We start from the raw sequence: 16,507 nt of genomic DNA, 5'->3' as shown, positions 1-16,507 counted from the left end.
CTAACATGCTCCACCAGCAGGCAGCAGCAGACACACACCGGGGATTACAGAGGTGGGTAATCATACAGCATGTGTCTGTCTGTCTGTTTGCTTTGGTATTTAACTTCAAGATTCTAATACTATACTACACTTTAAAGGAAAATATTGGAGGCCCCCTTTTTTTTTTACCTACTAATCACCACATTTACTCTAATAAGTGAATTTGTAGTTTAATATATTATACATTAATACACTACACCATCTACTAAATTGTGATATTAAAAAAATTAATTGAGCTACCCGGCATAAGTTTACCCGCTTTAACATAACAAAAATAACAACTATGAAGTACACATTAATAGATGAGTCATTGTGATACATAATTATTTACTTGCATATTGACATACTTCCCTATTAATCCAGCCTTCCATCCATTCATAAATATAGCTCTTATTATTAAGCAGTTGCCTGATGATAGATAGGGTTGATAAGAGGAAAACAACACAATAAGCTAAAACTGTATAGAGCCGATTGAGACTGCAGACTTTGGTGGTAACTCCGTTTGCAGTTAATCACTGCCAGCTACGCAACACAGATTACACATAGTCATTTGAACCAAAGAGACACTATTGAGGGAGGCATTTCACATCAAGGAATCAATGTTTTCTTTATTTCTCACAGAGTTAATAAAAACAGAAGATTTCATTTGATTATGGCATTGGCAATATCAAAAAAGTGGCTATAACACGTTAAACAAAACCTCCATTGTGCAATGTACGGTGTTTGCTACAACACTGTACATTATTTACAATTTGTTTTAGTCTAGCTATTTAAAAAAGACACATACAACAACTCAGCTTAAAGAACAAGTGAACTATAGCACATTTCTTTATGTACATCTTACATGGGTATGGATATCCGGGTGTACATACAGTATGTGATCTTCTGCCTGTATTTTACATGATGAGGTAGACATCACAAATGCGCAAATAAAATAAATATTTAATTACATTGTGAACATAAAAAAACTTATTTTTATTCCTTATGGATTATTCATGGCTCACCTTTTCTATCCTTACTATAAAAAAATGTGTAATATTTATCTTAAACATTAGTCTAAAAGCTTCTAAGACCTCCCAAAGAGTCTCAATAGTGCTTTTTTGAGGTCATTCAGTCATAAAAGAAAAGGTCTCCTCTTTTTATCGCCCCTTTGGTTTATAGGTCATATATTTTTGAGTATTTTCAAACACATGTGGTTTGAAAATCTCATTCCCTGAGATAAACACTTATTATTACATTACATATTTACATAGTGTTGGGTTGATGAGTCCTATCAGCAGTGGCCCGGGTTTGAATCCCATGGCCCTTTGCTGTATGTCTTCCCATCTCTCTCTGTCCTGTTTATCTTCAGCTAAACTAAAAAAGACAAAAGCCCTTGAAATATTGTTCTAAAATGGGACCAGCTCTTATTTGAAATTCTTATTTTGTTCCCTTCCTGTCTTTCTCTTTATTTTTCTCTTTCTCTACCTTCTCTTTTTCAGCTTTCTTCTTCTCCTTCTTTTTCTCATCCTTGATCTCCTTGTATCTCCACTTGGGAGGTTCTAGGAAACCCTTTTCTTTCTTCTTTTTCTTCTTTTCTTTCTTTGGTGTTGCATTTGAAGGCCTGACGATGTCAATCTTTGGGATGCAGCCAGATGGGAACACGCTGTTTTTTCTTGCCATACTGCGGGGAATAAATGTAGTATTGACTTTGGAAGCGAGCAGGCTGCTCCGCCGATCGGCCTCAGCACAGCACGTCAATGAGGATGACTCTGCAGACTGGATTGTGGGAATGATGTGCGATACAGAGCCGTTGCTGTGGCACACTGATCTCTCTTCTAATTCCTTCTCTGGGTGTTTCTTCACCAGCTCTGGCACAGCTAGGCGTCTCTTCCCCAGCTCAGGAGGGCTAGTAGGGCAGAGTGGACGGCATCCAGTTGAAATGAGTGGACTGTGGACACAGGTGGTCATGATCACCATGTGGTCCAAGGCCCCGTTGTCCTCGGGGTCACGAGGTATTCTGAATCCGAATGTGTTTTTGATCCGCTGGGAGATTTTTTCCCTGGTACTTTTTTCAGCTTTGGCCTTAGCTACCCTCTCGTTGAGCTCAGGCCACTCAGGGATATACCTTTCACAGAACTGCTCGGCTTTTGGTCGCCTAGTAAGGCGACGGATACGTTGCAGGGTCTCATAGCGCCCTGTTTTCAGTGCCCAGTCCCGAGCGCCTTTTCCTTTTGTGGAGTCTACTGCATTTATGTCAGCGCCTGTAATATAGATGGTGGAATGAAGGAATTAATAATACAAGGGTTCATTTAAATTCAGAGAATAAAAATCTATTTATTTTGAGAAAAATATTTCTATTGGGAACTCCAAAGAGCACCTTCTTTGTGGCGGACATTTTGGCATGATAAAGCAGAGAAAGCACACTTGCCATTAATCAAATGAATAATGACTCTATTTCAGTTCACAGTAAATGTCCCAGTCTGTCATACCAGCAAGCTAGAATGCACAAACCTTAATTGAATGCAGCCATTAAAAAATGTCAATTTAAAATGCTAATTAACATAATCATACTCTATAGGCCTTTTTTGTAGCTGACATTTGACTTGTTACAGTGGGAAAAGTACAGATACAGATAACATTGACTAGGACCAATTAAATCTTTCCACAGAGAGACACAATTCTAAAGTAACAGGCAAAGTCCTTGCACGAGCTTGAAACTAAATGATTGACAGCTTGGCTCTACCCAATCTAACCTGTTGAAATGTCGTCTTTGATAAAAGGCAGTGGCCGACAAATCATTTCTTGATTGTTTCAGTAATTTTGCTGGTTTAAAATTAGACCAGCTGCTGCTTTTCTTTATTGTATGTGACTGTCAGATATGAGAAATTATGAAGGACATTTTTGGAGTTCTCTTTTGCATTCACATACCAGAAGATTTGTTATTTAACCATGAAAATGAACAGTAGATTAATCAATACAGTAAATAATCTTATCTTGCAGTCCTACTGCAATGCTAAACAGTAGCCTAAATTATGGCAGAGATTTTAGGAAATGTGTGCAGTCTACAAATAGCTCTGCAATTGGTTGATCTACAACCACCCTGAAGACATGTAAATCAGAGGTTACTGGAGGATATGTTAAGATGTGATAATGTCCTCAGAAAGATCCTTTAAGCCGGTCAGCGTCACTGCCACACTTACTCGCCGACAATTTGCTGGCTCCAAATACAAAGACAGATAAACAGATAAACCTTGGGCTCAGCTATTCTCACCTCCGGAGCTGTAACTGTTATTTAGGGTAGTAAGGGCCCTGGTTAATCTGATAATGTCAGAGTATTAAAAAAGCAGTCCAATAATATCATAGTACAGCGCCTCTTTTGAAAGTGCAACCTTGTCAAAAGTCAAAGATTGTTTTTATTGATTGAAGAAGATCAGAGAAAAATTGTGTTTTAAAAAGTTGCCTTAAAGTATCTAAATATTATTTTAAATGTCCATGTCACTAAAATAGATTTTGGTAAACAAATCTTTTTTTTTTCTAGAGGGTAGAGTGGTATAATTTATAAATCTGTAAATAGCAATGTCAAATTACCTCTTTACGTGTAGTTAAAATAAAAGATCAATAAAGATGAGATGTACTGATGTGATGCCAGCAATTCCTACATTTTCCAGTAAATTTGAAGATATAATGCAAAACGTCTTTAAGTTTTCCAAGGCCCTCAGGACTTTATCTAAAACACTTACCAGCCATGACAAGGGCAGCCACTACGTCAGAGCGGCCAGTCATAGCCGCTTTGATGAGTGCTGTGAAACCTCGACAATCCCTTACTTCAGTGTCTATGCCCGAATAGTAGTTGAGAAGAAACATGACTGTGTTGATATGACCTGCAGGTAAAAACACAGAATTCAGAGATCTGTTCAGCAGTGAGTCAGAAAATATATGTTATTTGAAAAAATGCTAGTTGGATCAAGTTAAAGTTCTAACTGTATTAAAGGTCCAGTGTGTGGATTTAGACACATCCATGTAGTGCAAATATTCTATTCTTTAGTTAAAAAAAGTTGCAGTGAATATATTTCATAGTGTAACATTACATTTTAGAACAAATCACAACATAAGCTACAAATGTAGTGTAAGGAGTAATAGCAAAAACACAAACCTTTTGGGTCTGCTAAATGTTGGAGTTCATTTGAATTTTTTTTTGTTGCCAATTTATAACTTTTTGGGGTTGTAATTTTTCAAAAGTAGTCATATACTGTGCGTTACAAATTTGTATTATCAAAAGTTTTAAAAGAGGATTTATGCTACATGCTGCCAGTCAATCCTACACAGTATTAAGTCTTAAAATTCCCATTATGCTGTATATGGGATGAGCTACTATCAAGCTACACCTTAATTATATTGCACTTCCCGTGTTTATCACTGAACTTTATTTTTTAAATGTTGTTAATGTTTGTATAGCTATGACCTACCTGCTTGGGATGCGATCATCAGAGCAGTGTTACCTTCGTTGTCCTGCTGATTTATGTCTATATAGGGACAGGTGTAGAGTCCATGCACAATGTCAATGAAACCTTTGCAGCAAGCCAACATCAAGCCATTCTGTTTGGGATTTACAACGATAAGGATTAATGCCTGTGTTTTTGTTTACGATAATGTGAGCTATGATTTACAGATTCTGAATATACACATTAATGAACGAGACTCTCACCCAGCCATTGATGTCCAGCTCTGTGGCCTCCTCTTTTGTGACCCCCCTCTCCAGAATTCTTCTCAGAGCAAAGGGTTCGTTGCGGGCGCATGCTCGATAAAGTGTCGGCTCCCCACGGCTGTCTGTCCTCTCCGGCGTGTAGTCTGGGAGCACCGAGTCGTCAGAGAGGATGCTGTCTGAATCAGACTCGCTCCCCAACAGAGACTCATCGTCCTCATCTGTGCCGGAGCCCAGGTGGGGGTCATGCGCTGCAGTGGCCATCTTCCAAGAGCAGGACAGGTGAGACAATAGTGTTTTCTTTGACTACATCTACAAGAAAATACAAATCAGAAATTAGTCATGCACAACTACTGGAAATTGTCTTTAGCAACTGAGGCAAAACAGCTGCAGCCTAGAGACAGGGAACTCAGAAAGGATGCTGTTTTTCCCTGAAGATTACTCATAACACCAAGTTAAAATCGCCTCATTGTAGACGTGAAGTCATTGGCGAATCACCACATGCTGTTTATAGAAGGATCCAGATCTGTCAAAACTCTGCTTATTGTATTGAAGAAGGGAAACATGAGTCTGTCAGTCAGGGATAAGGGGTGTGTTATGTGTGTGTCACGTAGTGGGTGTGGTTGTATGAGCTCAGTGTGCCTCAGTGTTGAGTAACGGGATCAGCATCTAAAAGCCCTGCTGAATACAGGAGGGCTAAATGAGGAACAACCCACCTCAGAATAGCTTCAGTCACATGTGGCCTTGCTCAACTCTTGTTTTTATCTTACTGATTTTTGAAGGCAACATCACTGTTAAAACTACAGCTCTGGAAATAAATTAAGAGACCACTCCAAATGTTTCTTAAATTTCAATCTCTACATGTACAGCAGCCATTCCAGTGTCTGTTGAATTTAAACACCGAGAAATGTTTTCAGTAGTTTATAGAATACTATACAAAAATAAAAAAAATCCTTTCACTCAAAGACATACCTATGAATTGTAAAACAGAGAAACTGATAATACTGAAATGCTCTTAATTTTTTAATGTATGGCTACTAAAATGTATTTCATATTTATGTAATCACATGCAAGTGTTTCCACTACACAAGTTTTTTTATGACACTGAAAACAAAATTATGATTTGCGAAAATTCAAAATGTATAAAGCGGATAACTGACATTGGTTCTCCAGATATTTTCATGAAACACACAGCAACCATGTTGTACAGGAAAGCACATTTCTATTAAGATCTTTGAAAGTCTTACAGTTCATCTGACAAGTCAATGGGGCTTAAACTCTCAATTATTTTCATTATCGAACAATGTACTTTTCTATTGTGTAGATTAATTGATTCATTTTTTGGTCTATATAAAGTCGAAAATAGTTCAGAGAATGAATATTTCTTTAATATCCTGTGTTGGTCCATCCAAAACCCAAATATAATCAAATACATAAGAACAGAGAAAAGCAACACACATTAGAGATGCTACAATTCAACCAATTTAGCATAAAAATGACTTGATGATATTTAAGCTAATCTCTAAATTAGATTCAGATGTTCTTGTTGCAGCTCTGCGTTTTATGTCATAGACCAATGTGATTGTATGTACAGTCACTTTGATCAAATCAACTGGTATATGAAAATAAGTCATTTAAACTCACCATAAAGGGTCATCAATCCGCTGTTAATGAAGATCAGTTTCCACGGTGTCTGTCACACCGCTGTGACTTCTGACTTCCTCCAAAACTCCCGCTATGTTTTCAGATCAGCAGAGAAGTCACAGTTTCCCTTTGGGCCTGTAAATAGAGCTACTTTACTAATTTCCATCCCACATGTTGACGTGTTGACATAAAACTGAGAGGAGGAGTCTTTGAGATGCAGTTACAGAGATGCAGTTTGTTATCCTTTGCTCAGCTCATCCCACTTACAACAGCTTAATGGAGAGGATTACTCTGTGCTCATTGCCGTATACATCTTTTCAGTACAACACCAGAGTGTGTATTCAACCTGGAACTTAACCTGTTTGTTTGTTTGTTTGTTTGATTGATTGGCTAAACTAAAGTGAGGTTCTTGAGGTTCCATGACATCTTACCTCACTTTATTTGATGCATCTGAAAGTTAATTCCAGTTTTAAAATGATGAAGGAGCACAAGCAAAAAAGCTTTGAATAGGGATAACAATCATCATTAATCATTCAATCATTAATCCGCAGATTAATCACATTATCTTTTTCTTGATTTGTCGTTTGGTCTTTTGTAAGTCAGAATTTCAAATATATTCAACTAATCAATGTAACCAAAAGTCAACTGTTATACTTCTAATATGGAAAAATATTTATATTAACATTATATGTATGTGGACAACAATCTGTTCTTATTCAAAACAGAAGCCACATACAGTATTAAGTATTTATTCTTCATATAATCCAATTGTAAATGTATAAAATGTTAACTGTAAACTGCTTGGATCAGAGGAATCTATTTAATTAAGACGGTCAGATTACAGACTCAAAAGTTCAAAAAGCAACAGAAGTCGGATCACAGAGCAGCCATGATGTTTCTCTGATTTACCACAGGGTGGGGATCTCTCACACAATTCACACGCCTCTGATCTCAGACTTTAAAGTTTGGTCCTAATAGAGTGAAACTGATGAGCTGTTATGCGTCCTAAATATCAGTAATGTTCAAACTGCATGGGTATGATTTAGATATAAAAGTGCATCCTCGCTACATGAAGTGAGGTTTAACAGATTTGAATCGTTTCTGGTTTCAGGACGTTAAATGCATTATATGTTCTGTGTAGGATGTGGAATAAAAAAAGTATAAAAAGGGGGCTTTTGGGAACAAATCAATTCTGTTTCTTTTTGTATTTCTATGAATAGCAAATAAATGAAGGAAATCATATAGGCAGTATGAGCTGATCTATTTAAAGTTTTGGGAAATAGTTAAAACTCCTTCTCTGGGAATTGTCACAGACTGAAATTAGCCCATGGGACCTGTGGGACGTGGCTGGACCTGTTGGGACAGATTGACCCTCCTTTTACCCAGAAGGGCCTGAGGACACATCCCTCTGCAGCTGAACAGCTGTCCTCATCTGCCCGGAGGAGAAGAAGACCTGGTACAGAGCAGAGGTTAGATTGTACTTCTCTTCTGTAGGACGTCAAGCAGCACGACAGAGACCCGTCTTCCATAGCTTTTTAACCTCTGTCTGATTTTTTGTGATTGAACCAAAGGATCAGGCATGCATGCTTAAATTAGTCAAGAAAACTGAATTAAAAAAACCGGGAAGATAAAGGAAGCCCCTTTAGGTCAAACGGAAAGGAAACGGAAGCAAAATGAAGACCTTGGCAAAAGTGCAAGGGAGGACTGAACAACTTCTAGGATACAGGGTTGACAAAGTGAGTGTCTGATGGAAACGCCTCAATGCTTAAAATTATAAGCTATATTAACTAGTGGCTACTAATTTATTTTACATACACTGAAATTGTGTGACGTGCAGTAACGCAGTAAGACCCATCTCTTAATAACACAAAACAACAGTTTGCATGCTTGAACTTCTACATGCATTTGTTTGTGTGAGATGATCCTAGCCTTGCGTTGGTCAAATATTTCCCTCTATAAAGATTAAAAAAACATAGTCCTATTAATTCAATATCAATAAGATTCAAATGTGTAAATTATTTGTTTGTTAAAAAGACAAGCTGCAGTGCAGTGATTTGATGTTGTCTTATCAGTTTAGTCCTATCAGGGAAATTCCTCGGATAAGATAAGAAACCACTCGTGCTGAGGCAAAAATAGGAGAGAGGTGGGTGGAGGGAGAGGTTAAATAGAGCGGAAAACTGATATAATTATATAGCTCAAACCCTCTTTCAGTTAGATTTAACTTTTCCTTAATTTGTCACACGTCTACATTCAAATTTAACACAGCTAAAAAAAAAGGGTTTAGAATGGAAGAAGGTGTATTTTTATTTAAATCTGTTTAATCTGTCATTTGTATAAGGTTTCAGACACCAGCCGGGAGAAACTTGTATCCGATGAAAACAATCAGGACATCCAGACGCCGTTCAAGTGGGCCAGAAGGACCAGTGTGGCTGCAGCATGCAGAGGTAAGACCAGTAACAGTAAAACACTGTGTGCCTCTTTTATGTCACACATGATGCAATCAAATAAGAGTTTAGATTTTAATAATGTTTCATTTTGTACACAAAACACAGCAGGAAAAAAAACAAAAACTTTTAAAAGCAACAAAATACAAATAACCTAATGAGTAAATTGTCGCTCATTAGCTGCGTGCACACCCACATACACATGCATGAACATAAAGTAATCCTACATTGTGGAGAGATCAGTGCTTTTCAGCTCACATGGATCATCATGTCAGCTGAGTTTTTAAAAGCTTAGCTCGATGACCAAGAGAGCAAGAGCATTTTGATATTTTTATAGCTCTAATCTGTCCTCAGTGGTTTGAGATTCCAGGGTTGTGCTGGTCGATCTCTGACGCAGATATGTGCTTATCTATCTATCTATCTATCTATCTATCTATCTATCTATCTATCTATCTATCTATCTATCTATCTATCTATCTATCTATCTATCTATCTATCTATCTATCTATCTATCTATCTATCTATCTATCTATCTATCTATCTATCTATCTATCTATCTATCTATCTATCTATCATCCATCTGCGTGTGTCGGGGAGCTGTCTAATAAACTAATGTGCCTTATAGAAATGGCAGCTCTTTTATAGACAGATTCTCCTCTTTGCGTTTTATATTTTGCTCTTTACTGTCTTTGTCCGTATTTGGGTTCGCATGAGTTTATGGTGAAATCACCTCGAATCAAACCGGCTGCCACGTGCTTGGACAGCTGCGCTCAGAAGATCATCTACTCGTGAATGCTTAATCTTGGTTTTGAGATTAAAACGGTCTGCCTCCATCCTGCCAGCTCGGTCTGCTGTGTGTGGGATATATGCATGTTTGTTTTTCTTCAACAGAGGAAATGTTTTGGTAACTGTAGTGACGAAGAAGAGCAGACATCTGCGTTATAAGAGATGAAAGTTCTTAACCAGTTTGGATAAAAGACTGATCGGATTTGATTCATAATTGTAGTACAATATCATCTGCATAAGTGGGGTTGCTTTTAGATTTAGTGAAAAGCGTTACACAGTCAGTTACATACAGACGGTGTCATGGTTTCTGTGCACAAACACCTGATTTGGTTGTCTAACATTTTCTCGAAATAAGTAGAAGTCAAGTCAATTTCCCAGAATTACCCCTAAATCTAGCGTATGACTACTGGTAACTCCTCAATGCAGTTTGCATATGTTGATTGTTTGTTGCTAGCTCAGCTAAAGGATCATCTAACAATTATCTTGTGGCCCCCTGAGGGAGCTCTGACCCCAGGTTGGAAACCTGTGACTTTAAATACTTCTACATTTCCTTGCTTGGGACAATATGTACAGTTCCTTAAAGCACGCAACAACATTTAATTTAGATCTGTTTTATTTATGTATAAGAGTCAAAACATGCACATAACAGGAAACTCAGCAAGATGACACGACAATAAAACCTCATTAAAGCTAAAAATATACGATAAAACATGATTGGCCCATATCGGAAACACACGCACAACTTTTATAAAAGAGAAAGTTTGATAATTTTAAGGAAAAACTCAAAGATTGTCATAGCACCAAAGCTCCTAGAGCCACAGGGCGATCACTGAGAAGGGAGGCTGATGAGGGAGGTCTGAATAGAGAGGGGAGAGGGCGCAGAAAGGGAGGGGAGAGGACTGAGAGGAGGTGGGGCTGGGAAACAGATGCTCTCACAGCAGTACAGCCTGTTAGCCACCACCCTCCCTCATCACAGACCCTCCCATTCACTGTTGCTCCCTCTCTTACTTTGGGACCCTCTCGTAATCTGACCACACAGAGAGGCTCGAGAGGAGAGCGTCTCTCTGGGTTTCTCCCCTGTTATTCCTTAAATCATGGGACATAAAACTGCTTTTTTTTGTTTTTGTCTCATTGGTTTACTCAGATTTGGATTATGATTGTGGAATAACTTTCCTCTCATCTCCTCTGGGTATTACCACAGGAATAGTTGGTGTGGATGTGTGCTTATGTGTGTGTGTCCGTCCTGCATGATGCGTGCTTCATATAGTCTTGAGTGCAGCAGCAGCAGTGGATCATCATGAGAGGGGGTCAGCACCAGCGAGGGTGTGGGTGTCAGCACCTGTTCAGGAAACTGCTCGGCAAATGTGGCTGCTGCTTTGTTCGAGTGAGAGGTACGTTGTGGCTCTTCAAGAGGAATTTTACTGTAGTTGTTCTCTGACTGTGGAGTAGAGTTGGGGGGGTTTTGTTGCTCTACATTACGTTTTGCAGTCATTTTGATATCCAAATAATCTTTTGTTTTTTGCAAACATATTTTAATGCATTATTATTGTCATAACATATTATTATTGTCATTGTGCATGTCATAATGAGAGGTCAGTAACATTAAATAACTAGAGAAAACTAATTATGGGAAAAGAACGTACCTCCTACTGTGTGTCCTTCATGATTACAGCATTATTCAGGAGAAAATGATGAAGAATGAAAACAAACAAACAACAGGATTTATAAATGGACACAAACAAAATAAGTAACAAACAAGTGCATGGGTGGACATCATGCTTTGTAGAGAAATACTTTCATAATTATATTGAGGCTGATATACCAGTCATTAACGTTTTGCATTTACACTGTTGATGCAAAAAAAGCTTAAAAAGACACTTATTATCCGCTGTTAGGCATTACTTCTATACCCTTCCCAAACATAATGGATACTCCCCTTAGCTAAGCTCATATTCTTATTTATTTTTTCACATTAGCTTCCAGTCTTCCTAAGGGTCCAGGCTGATATTAGCATCTTAGTGTTTGCACTATTATGGTTGTATTTGTTTAATGATTGTAAAAAATGGTGCTGTTACGCTTACACAAGGGTTTGAACTGTTATGATGGACAGCAAACCAAAAATGGCTACTTTTGTGGAAGGAGTATAAGAGCAGAATCAGCCTATAATGTTACTAGAAGATAGTGTGCTGCAGCTAGTCAGAGATTATATGGACATCAAAGTAGCATTGTAATTGCGACTTACATTCATGCACAATGCTATTTATGCATTGTTATGCAAGTGTTTCTTAAAATGCTCATTTTCGATTGTTGATCATGTCTCGAGCAGAAAACAAGAAAGGGCTGAGGAGTGGGTATACATCTTTAAGTAGACTCCATGAAACACCAAGAGAGACTTTATATAGTGAGATCCAAGTTGACACAGTGGCAGTATTGTTTGTTAACTGAAAACAAGGCAGCTACAGAGTGATTCATTTTTTTGTCAAATACATTTGACGGTTAACTGTCTGATTTTGTCTGTTGATGTAAAACAGACACACACAGTGATTCATGTTTTTACAGAAGTCAGTGATAGAGACACATCTGGACCTCTGCTATCTATGAATATGCTTCTGATCACTGATCCTCTGAAACACAGGAATCAATGAGTCACTGTCTCGACTACCCGCTCCCTAAAAAAAGACTTAGAGACCCCCATCAAACATACACTCACACACACACACACACACACACACACACACACACACACACACACACACACACACACACACACACTTAGACACCATCTCAGGATGATGAAGGTTTATTAGACCCAGAATAGATCATCTTCATTACGATATTTATCCGCATCACTAAGAGGTTTTATGAAGAAAACATTAGCATTTCTGTTTTGTATCTGCTTTTATATGATTCAGTCATGCTTCTTACTATAGCATTATTCATTTAACAGTTGCTAAAGCCAATTAGCTAGGACTTATACAATGAGTACGTAAAAAAACACACGATAAGAAGAAAACATATATGGCTTTTCACTCCCCCCTTTTTTTTTGTCCCGCATAGTGTTGGTTGCTCTTTTTATATCAGAAGCATTTTTGACTGCATGCAAAAACACCAATGTATTTTTCATAATCTGCAGTTGTACACACACACACACACACACACACACACACACACACACACACACACACACACACACACACACACACACACACACACACACACTTTCAAACATGCACACACATAGACACAAGCACGTCCCATTACTTCCCCGTCCCTTAAATCCTCTGTTGTTCCAGTTGTTGGGGAGTGATTACACAGCTGCTCTTACTGAGCTGCCCTGACAGACACTGCAAATAAATGTGTTGAATATTTAAAAATGGTTTGAGATGCCTTGCTTTTCTTTTTTTCAAAATGCTTAACAGAAAATGTTAGATACTTTTATTTGAGATACCGCACGCCACAATGTGGTGTTTTCTTTACATTTGACTCTATAAATAACCTTTTCGTGAGTGTGGATGAGTTTGTTTTTGTTTAAAGAAGCTAAGCAGTTACGATCAGGTTTGAACCGCCTCTTTTTTTTACTTCTCTTCTTTCCTACCTTTTCTATTCCTGAGGTTGGGAGAATGCTATTTTTGAAGAGCACTTTTTCTTTCATTTTCAAGTGTTTGTTTTTATGTGTTTTTGTCTTTTTTCCTATGTTTTTTTTTTTATGGCTTTCTAATCTCCCTCAAACCCCCTGAAGACTTCATTCTTATAACTCCTTCAGGCTGTGATCTCTCATTTTGTGCTTCATTTAATTTGGCACAATGTCCAACAGCTATTTATAAAGGCAGAGATACACCTCCAGATAAAGTATGTTTCGGGGAACTTGCTTGGAAATGTAGTCCTGCCAAAAAATCTGACTGTCCTATTACACATACATCACTGTGGCTCAGGAACTGCCATGACTAACAGTCCATTAGTCCACCAGTGTGTGTGAAGTCATCGTTGCCAGTATGTGAAGAAGTAAACATGATGACTAACAAGAACAAAAGTGTTTAGTAACTAAGAGCTCATTCATAAACAGAGGCAAAGTCAAACTACAATTTGGTGGTTTGCAAGTATTTCTTGCTTAACAACTAGCAGCCTGATCTATATTTGAACCTGACTTGCATTAAGTGGTGTTACATTTCCACATTGAAGTGTCTAAAAACAACTAGACCAATGTTATATATTTTGTTGAGGTGTCTTCCAACGTCATCCAAGAATTTCAAACCTAAAGACATCTGTTAAGATTTAGACAAACAGAGTTAAAGAAACACTGCTTTTATTTGAACCTGCTTTATTTAGTATTTATTGAAATTACTTTCAATAACCAGGTCTGTTAATTTTGGTAAGGAGGCTACCTCTGTGGCGAATTTGTCTTCTGGTGAAAACCTCCTGAACCAATGAAACAAGAGAAGTTGAATCCTTTGACAAACTCCCATGATCCCTTTATATATTTTTAGAGCAAAGGACAGGCCAGTGGCTGCACATTTTACAGACAGGAAATATAGATTAAATTAAATTAAAATACAAAATAAAACAAAGAAATAAACACAATATATTTTGATAAGTGCAAGGTCTAAACTGATGATTGTTTGAACCAAATGTATTGTATTTATTTTTTAAATAAAAAAATTGAGCTACTGAATGCTTGCATGTAAGGACTGTTTGTGGTCATTCTCCTCTTCCTCTAAACTCTCCCCTTAACGTGACCTTCAGTCGGGGTAAATGGAGTGGGCTGAGACATTTTTTGAGCAGCAAACAAAAACATTGAGGGATGACCACAATCCACAGCCTGCAGTGCTTTGGGAACAAGGAAGTGGTGTCATGAAGGGTAGATATCCCGCGTCACTGTGAAAACTGTTACTGGGTCTTCATGCTGGATGTATTTGTATGTATTGCGAAGGCACTTTCAGAGTTCATCCTTTGTTACGAGGAACCTAACCATATACGCAGAGGTCTCCTCCTCTCCAATACAAAGTGACCAACTTTTATATTTAAAAAACAATGTTTCAGCTGATAGAGCTGGCCGCCAAGTCTCCGCTGCAGCTGACCCCGGTTTGTGTCATCCCTTCCCCTCCCCTTTCAAATCTGTCTCTATAATAAAAGCCGCTTGTGACCCAAAAAATATCTTTAGAAAATGATTAGCTATTGTTTGCTCAGCTTGTTTCTCTGATGTAATTGTTGTTCAACTGTAACTTAAAAATAGATAAACATCAATATGACAGGTTCTGGCAGACAACCCCTACACTGACACATGCAATAGGGTATACGTTGCTATCACAGGGGACCAAATGAAACAGACCATAACCTTGTGTTAAATTACAGAATTCTCTAGGCTAGACATTTTAAAAAAAAAATTATATTTGGGATAATGTTAGTGCGCTACTCAACTTAATTAAACAACATAAACGTTTAAAGATATTTTAATGCAGAAATGATACATCGTAACTTTTGAAAGTCCTCTTTTGTGTTTTGGGAATGAATTCATTCATTAGTGTAATGTGGAGCAAAGTAGATGACTCATGAGTGTGTGTGAGTGTGTGTGTGTGTGTGTGTGTGTGTGTGTGTGTGTGTGTGTGTGTGTGTGTGTGTGTGTGTGTGTGTGTGTGTGTGTGTGTGTGTGTGTGTGTGTCTGTGTGTGTGTGTGTGTGTGTGTGTGTGCATTTTTAATTATAATAATCTGTCACTCTCCTAGATTGATAAACTGTATATCGGCTCTGTTTAGGAGTGAGTGGATGCAGACCACATGAAAGTGGCCGATTTAGCTGTGTTGGGGATGGCAGCGCTGTGGACTGAAAAGTGTTTTCCTTGGCAGTCCTTCAACATTAAGTGAAGCAAGCTTTCTAACCCCCCAACAAGTGTTTGGCTTTGTTGTAGTAATGCTAGTTTCATACATCATCAGCATGCACAGAATATGATCCCATACACAAACATTTGACATGTACGGCTTTATTTATGCTTACACTTTGTGAAGTGTCATCTTCCTGTTTAAAGCACTCAATTTTTCCTGCTGCTGCTGCTGCTGCTGCTGCTGACCATGTACGGGGTTCAGTGGGGGAAGATGTAGTTAAGCGTCTGCTTTAATAGAGAGAGGCAGAAAGACTTCCAGGGTGTAAATCTGGTCAACAATACATTATTTATTATTTTTCAATGTAATATTAGTTCATCATTAACATACCATGACCATTAGAATATCATTCTCTTGCCATGTGCTTGTAAATATACCACCTTGGTTTTAAAGCGGCCCTATTATGCTTTTTGGGGTAAACGGGCTGCAGATGCTAAAATCCCAAGTTTCTCTCCCCAAACCTGCCTGAAACGCCGCTATTGGACTCCCTTGTTTACTTCCATAACATAGTGACATCACTACATAACACTTGAACTTCTATTGACTAGCGTTCCAACAATATGTACATGATAGGGGGCGGGACATCTCTAAATGGATGACTTATCACAACAGAGCCGGTCAGCTAACCAATCTGAGCAGACTGGGCTCTGGTTTCAGCCAGAGGGTGAAAGAGGTGCTGCAGCGCAGGCAGTACGAGAAAAATAAAGAGCTTTTTTAACATTAAATCATGTAAACATGTCACAGTACAAGCATATAATACTAATATGAACCTGAAAGTTAGCATAATAGGGCCCCTTAATAATACTATGGCTCCAAGTCATATTGTCTGTGGGTGATGGACTACTAAATTGTTTTACTCAAACAGATGATAACTTCACTGATGCAGTGAAAATTAAGATTATTTACTCCGAGAGAGCAGATCATACTTAGTCAGTTTTTAAGAAACAAAGACATGCTGGACCTAGTTTTGACAACTTCAATACGCTTTAACTGTTTTACCAGATAAGTTTAAAGGTGCCATAGAATGGAAAACTGTAT

The 16,507-nt window shown here is 38.1% G+C and overlaps 2 protein-coding genes and 1 long non-coding RNA gene across 4 annotated transcripts in view; 2 read left to right on the top strand and 1 right to left on the bottom strand.

Annotated features, from left to right (window-relative positions):
- Positions 1-699: 699 nt before the first annotated feature.
- ankrd33ab (ankyrin repeat domain 33Ab) lies at positions 700-6,585 on the bottom strand. Its single transcript, XM_063910411.1, has 5 exons — positions 6,368-6,585; positions 4,727-5,035; positions 4,488-4,617; positions 3,762-3,902; positions 700-2,282 (listed from the first exon to the last, which is right to left on the bottom strand). The coding sequence occupies exons 2-5, from the start codon at positions 4,985-4,987 to the stop codon at positions 1,459-1,461; spliced, it is 1,356 nt and encodes a 451-aa protein (XP_063766481.1). The 5' UTR covers positions 4,988-5,035; positions 6,368-6,585; the 3' UTR covers positions 700-1,458.
- LOC134882607 (uncharacterized) lies at positions 4,324-8,796 on the top strand. The gene is made up of 3 exons (XR_010168178.1): positions 4,324-5,005; positions 7,681-7,836; positions 8,706-8,796. It is a non-coding gene; the product is annotated as an uncharacterized LOC134882607 (long non-coding RNA).
- A 1,843-nt stretch (positions 8,797-10,639) lies between these two features.
- Positions 10,640-16,507, top strand: part of arhgef25b (Rho guanine nucleotide exchange factor (GEF) 25b) — a 34,909-nt gene continuing 29,041 nt past the window's right edge. For both annotated transcript variants that reach the window (XM_063910407.1, XM_063910406.1), the window contains exon 1: positions 10,640-10,988. In XM_063910407.1, coding sequence (XP_063766477.1) covers positions 10,895-10,988 — 94 coding nt within the window. In that variant the 5' untranslated portion in view covers positions 10,640-10,894. The remainder of the gene's footprint in view (positions 10,989-16,507) is intronic.

The sequence above is a fragment of the Eleginops maclovinus genome, chromosome 20 (assembly GCF_036324505.1).
Source record: "Eleginops maclovinus isolate JMC-PN-2008 ecotype Puerto Natales chromosome 20, JC_Emac_rtc_rv5, whole genome shotgun sequence".
Lineage (NCBI taxonomy): Eukaryota > Metazoa > Chordata > Actinopteri > Perciformes > Eleginopidae > Eleginops > Eleginops maclovinus.
The sequence above is the reverse complement of the archived record's forward strand: the minus strand, read 5'-3'. Positions and strand labels throughout refer to the sequence as shown.

What these genes read in the sequence shown, in the direction of transcription:
- ankrd33ab (XM_063910411.1), bottom strand. Translation starts at nt 4,987, where the DNA reads ATGGCCACTGCAGCGCATGACCCCCACCTGGGCTCCGGCACAGATGAG. An exon ending in AGCTGGACATCAATGGCTGG is followed by an intron (nt 4,618 to 4,726) that starts GTGAGAGTCTCG and finishes AATCCCAAACAG; the next exon opens with AATGGCTTGATGTTGGCTTG. An exon ending in GGCTGCCCTTGTCATGGCTG is followed by an intron (nt 2,283 to 3,761) that starts GTAAGTGTTTTA and finishes TCTATATTACAG; the next exon opens with GCGCTGACATAAATGCAGTA.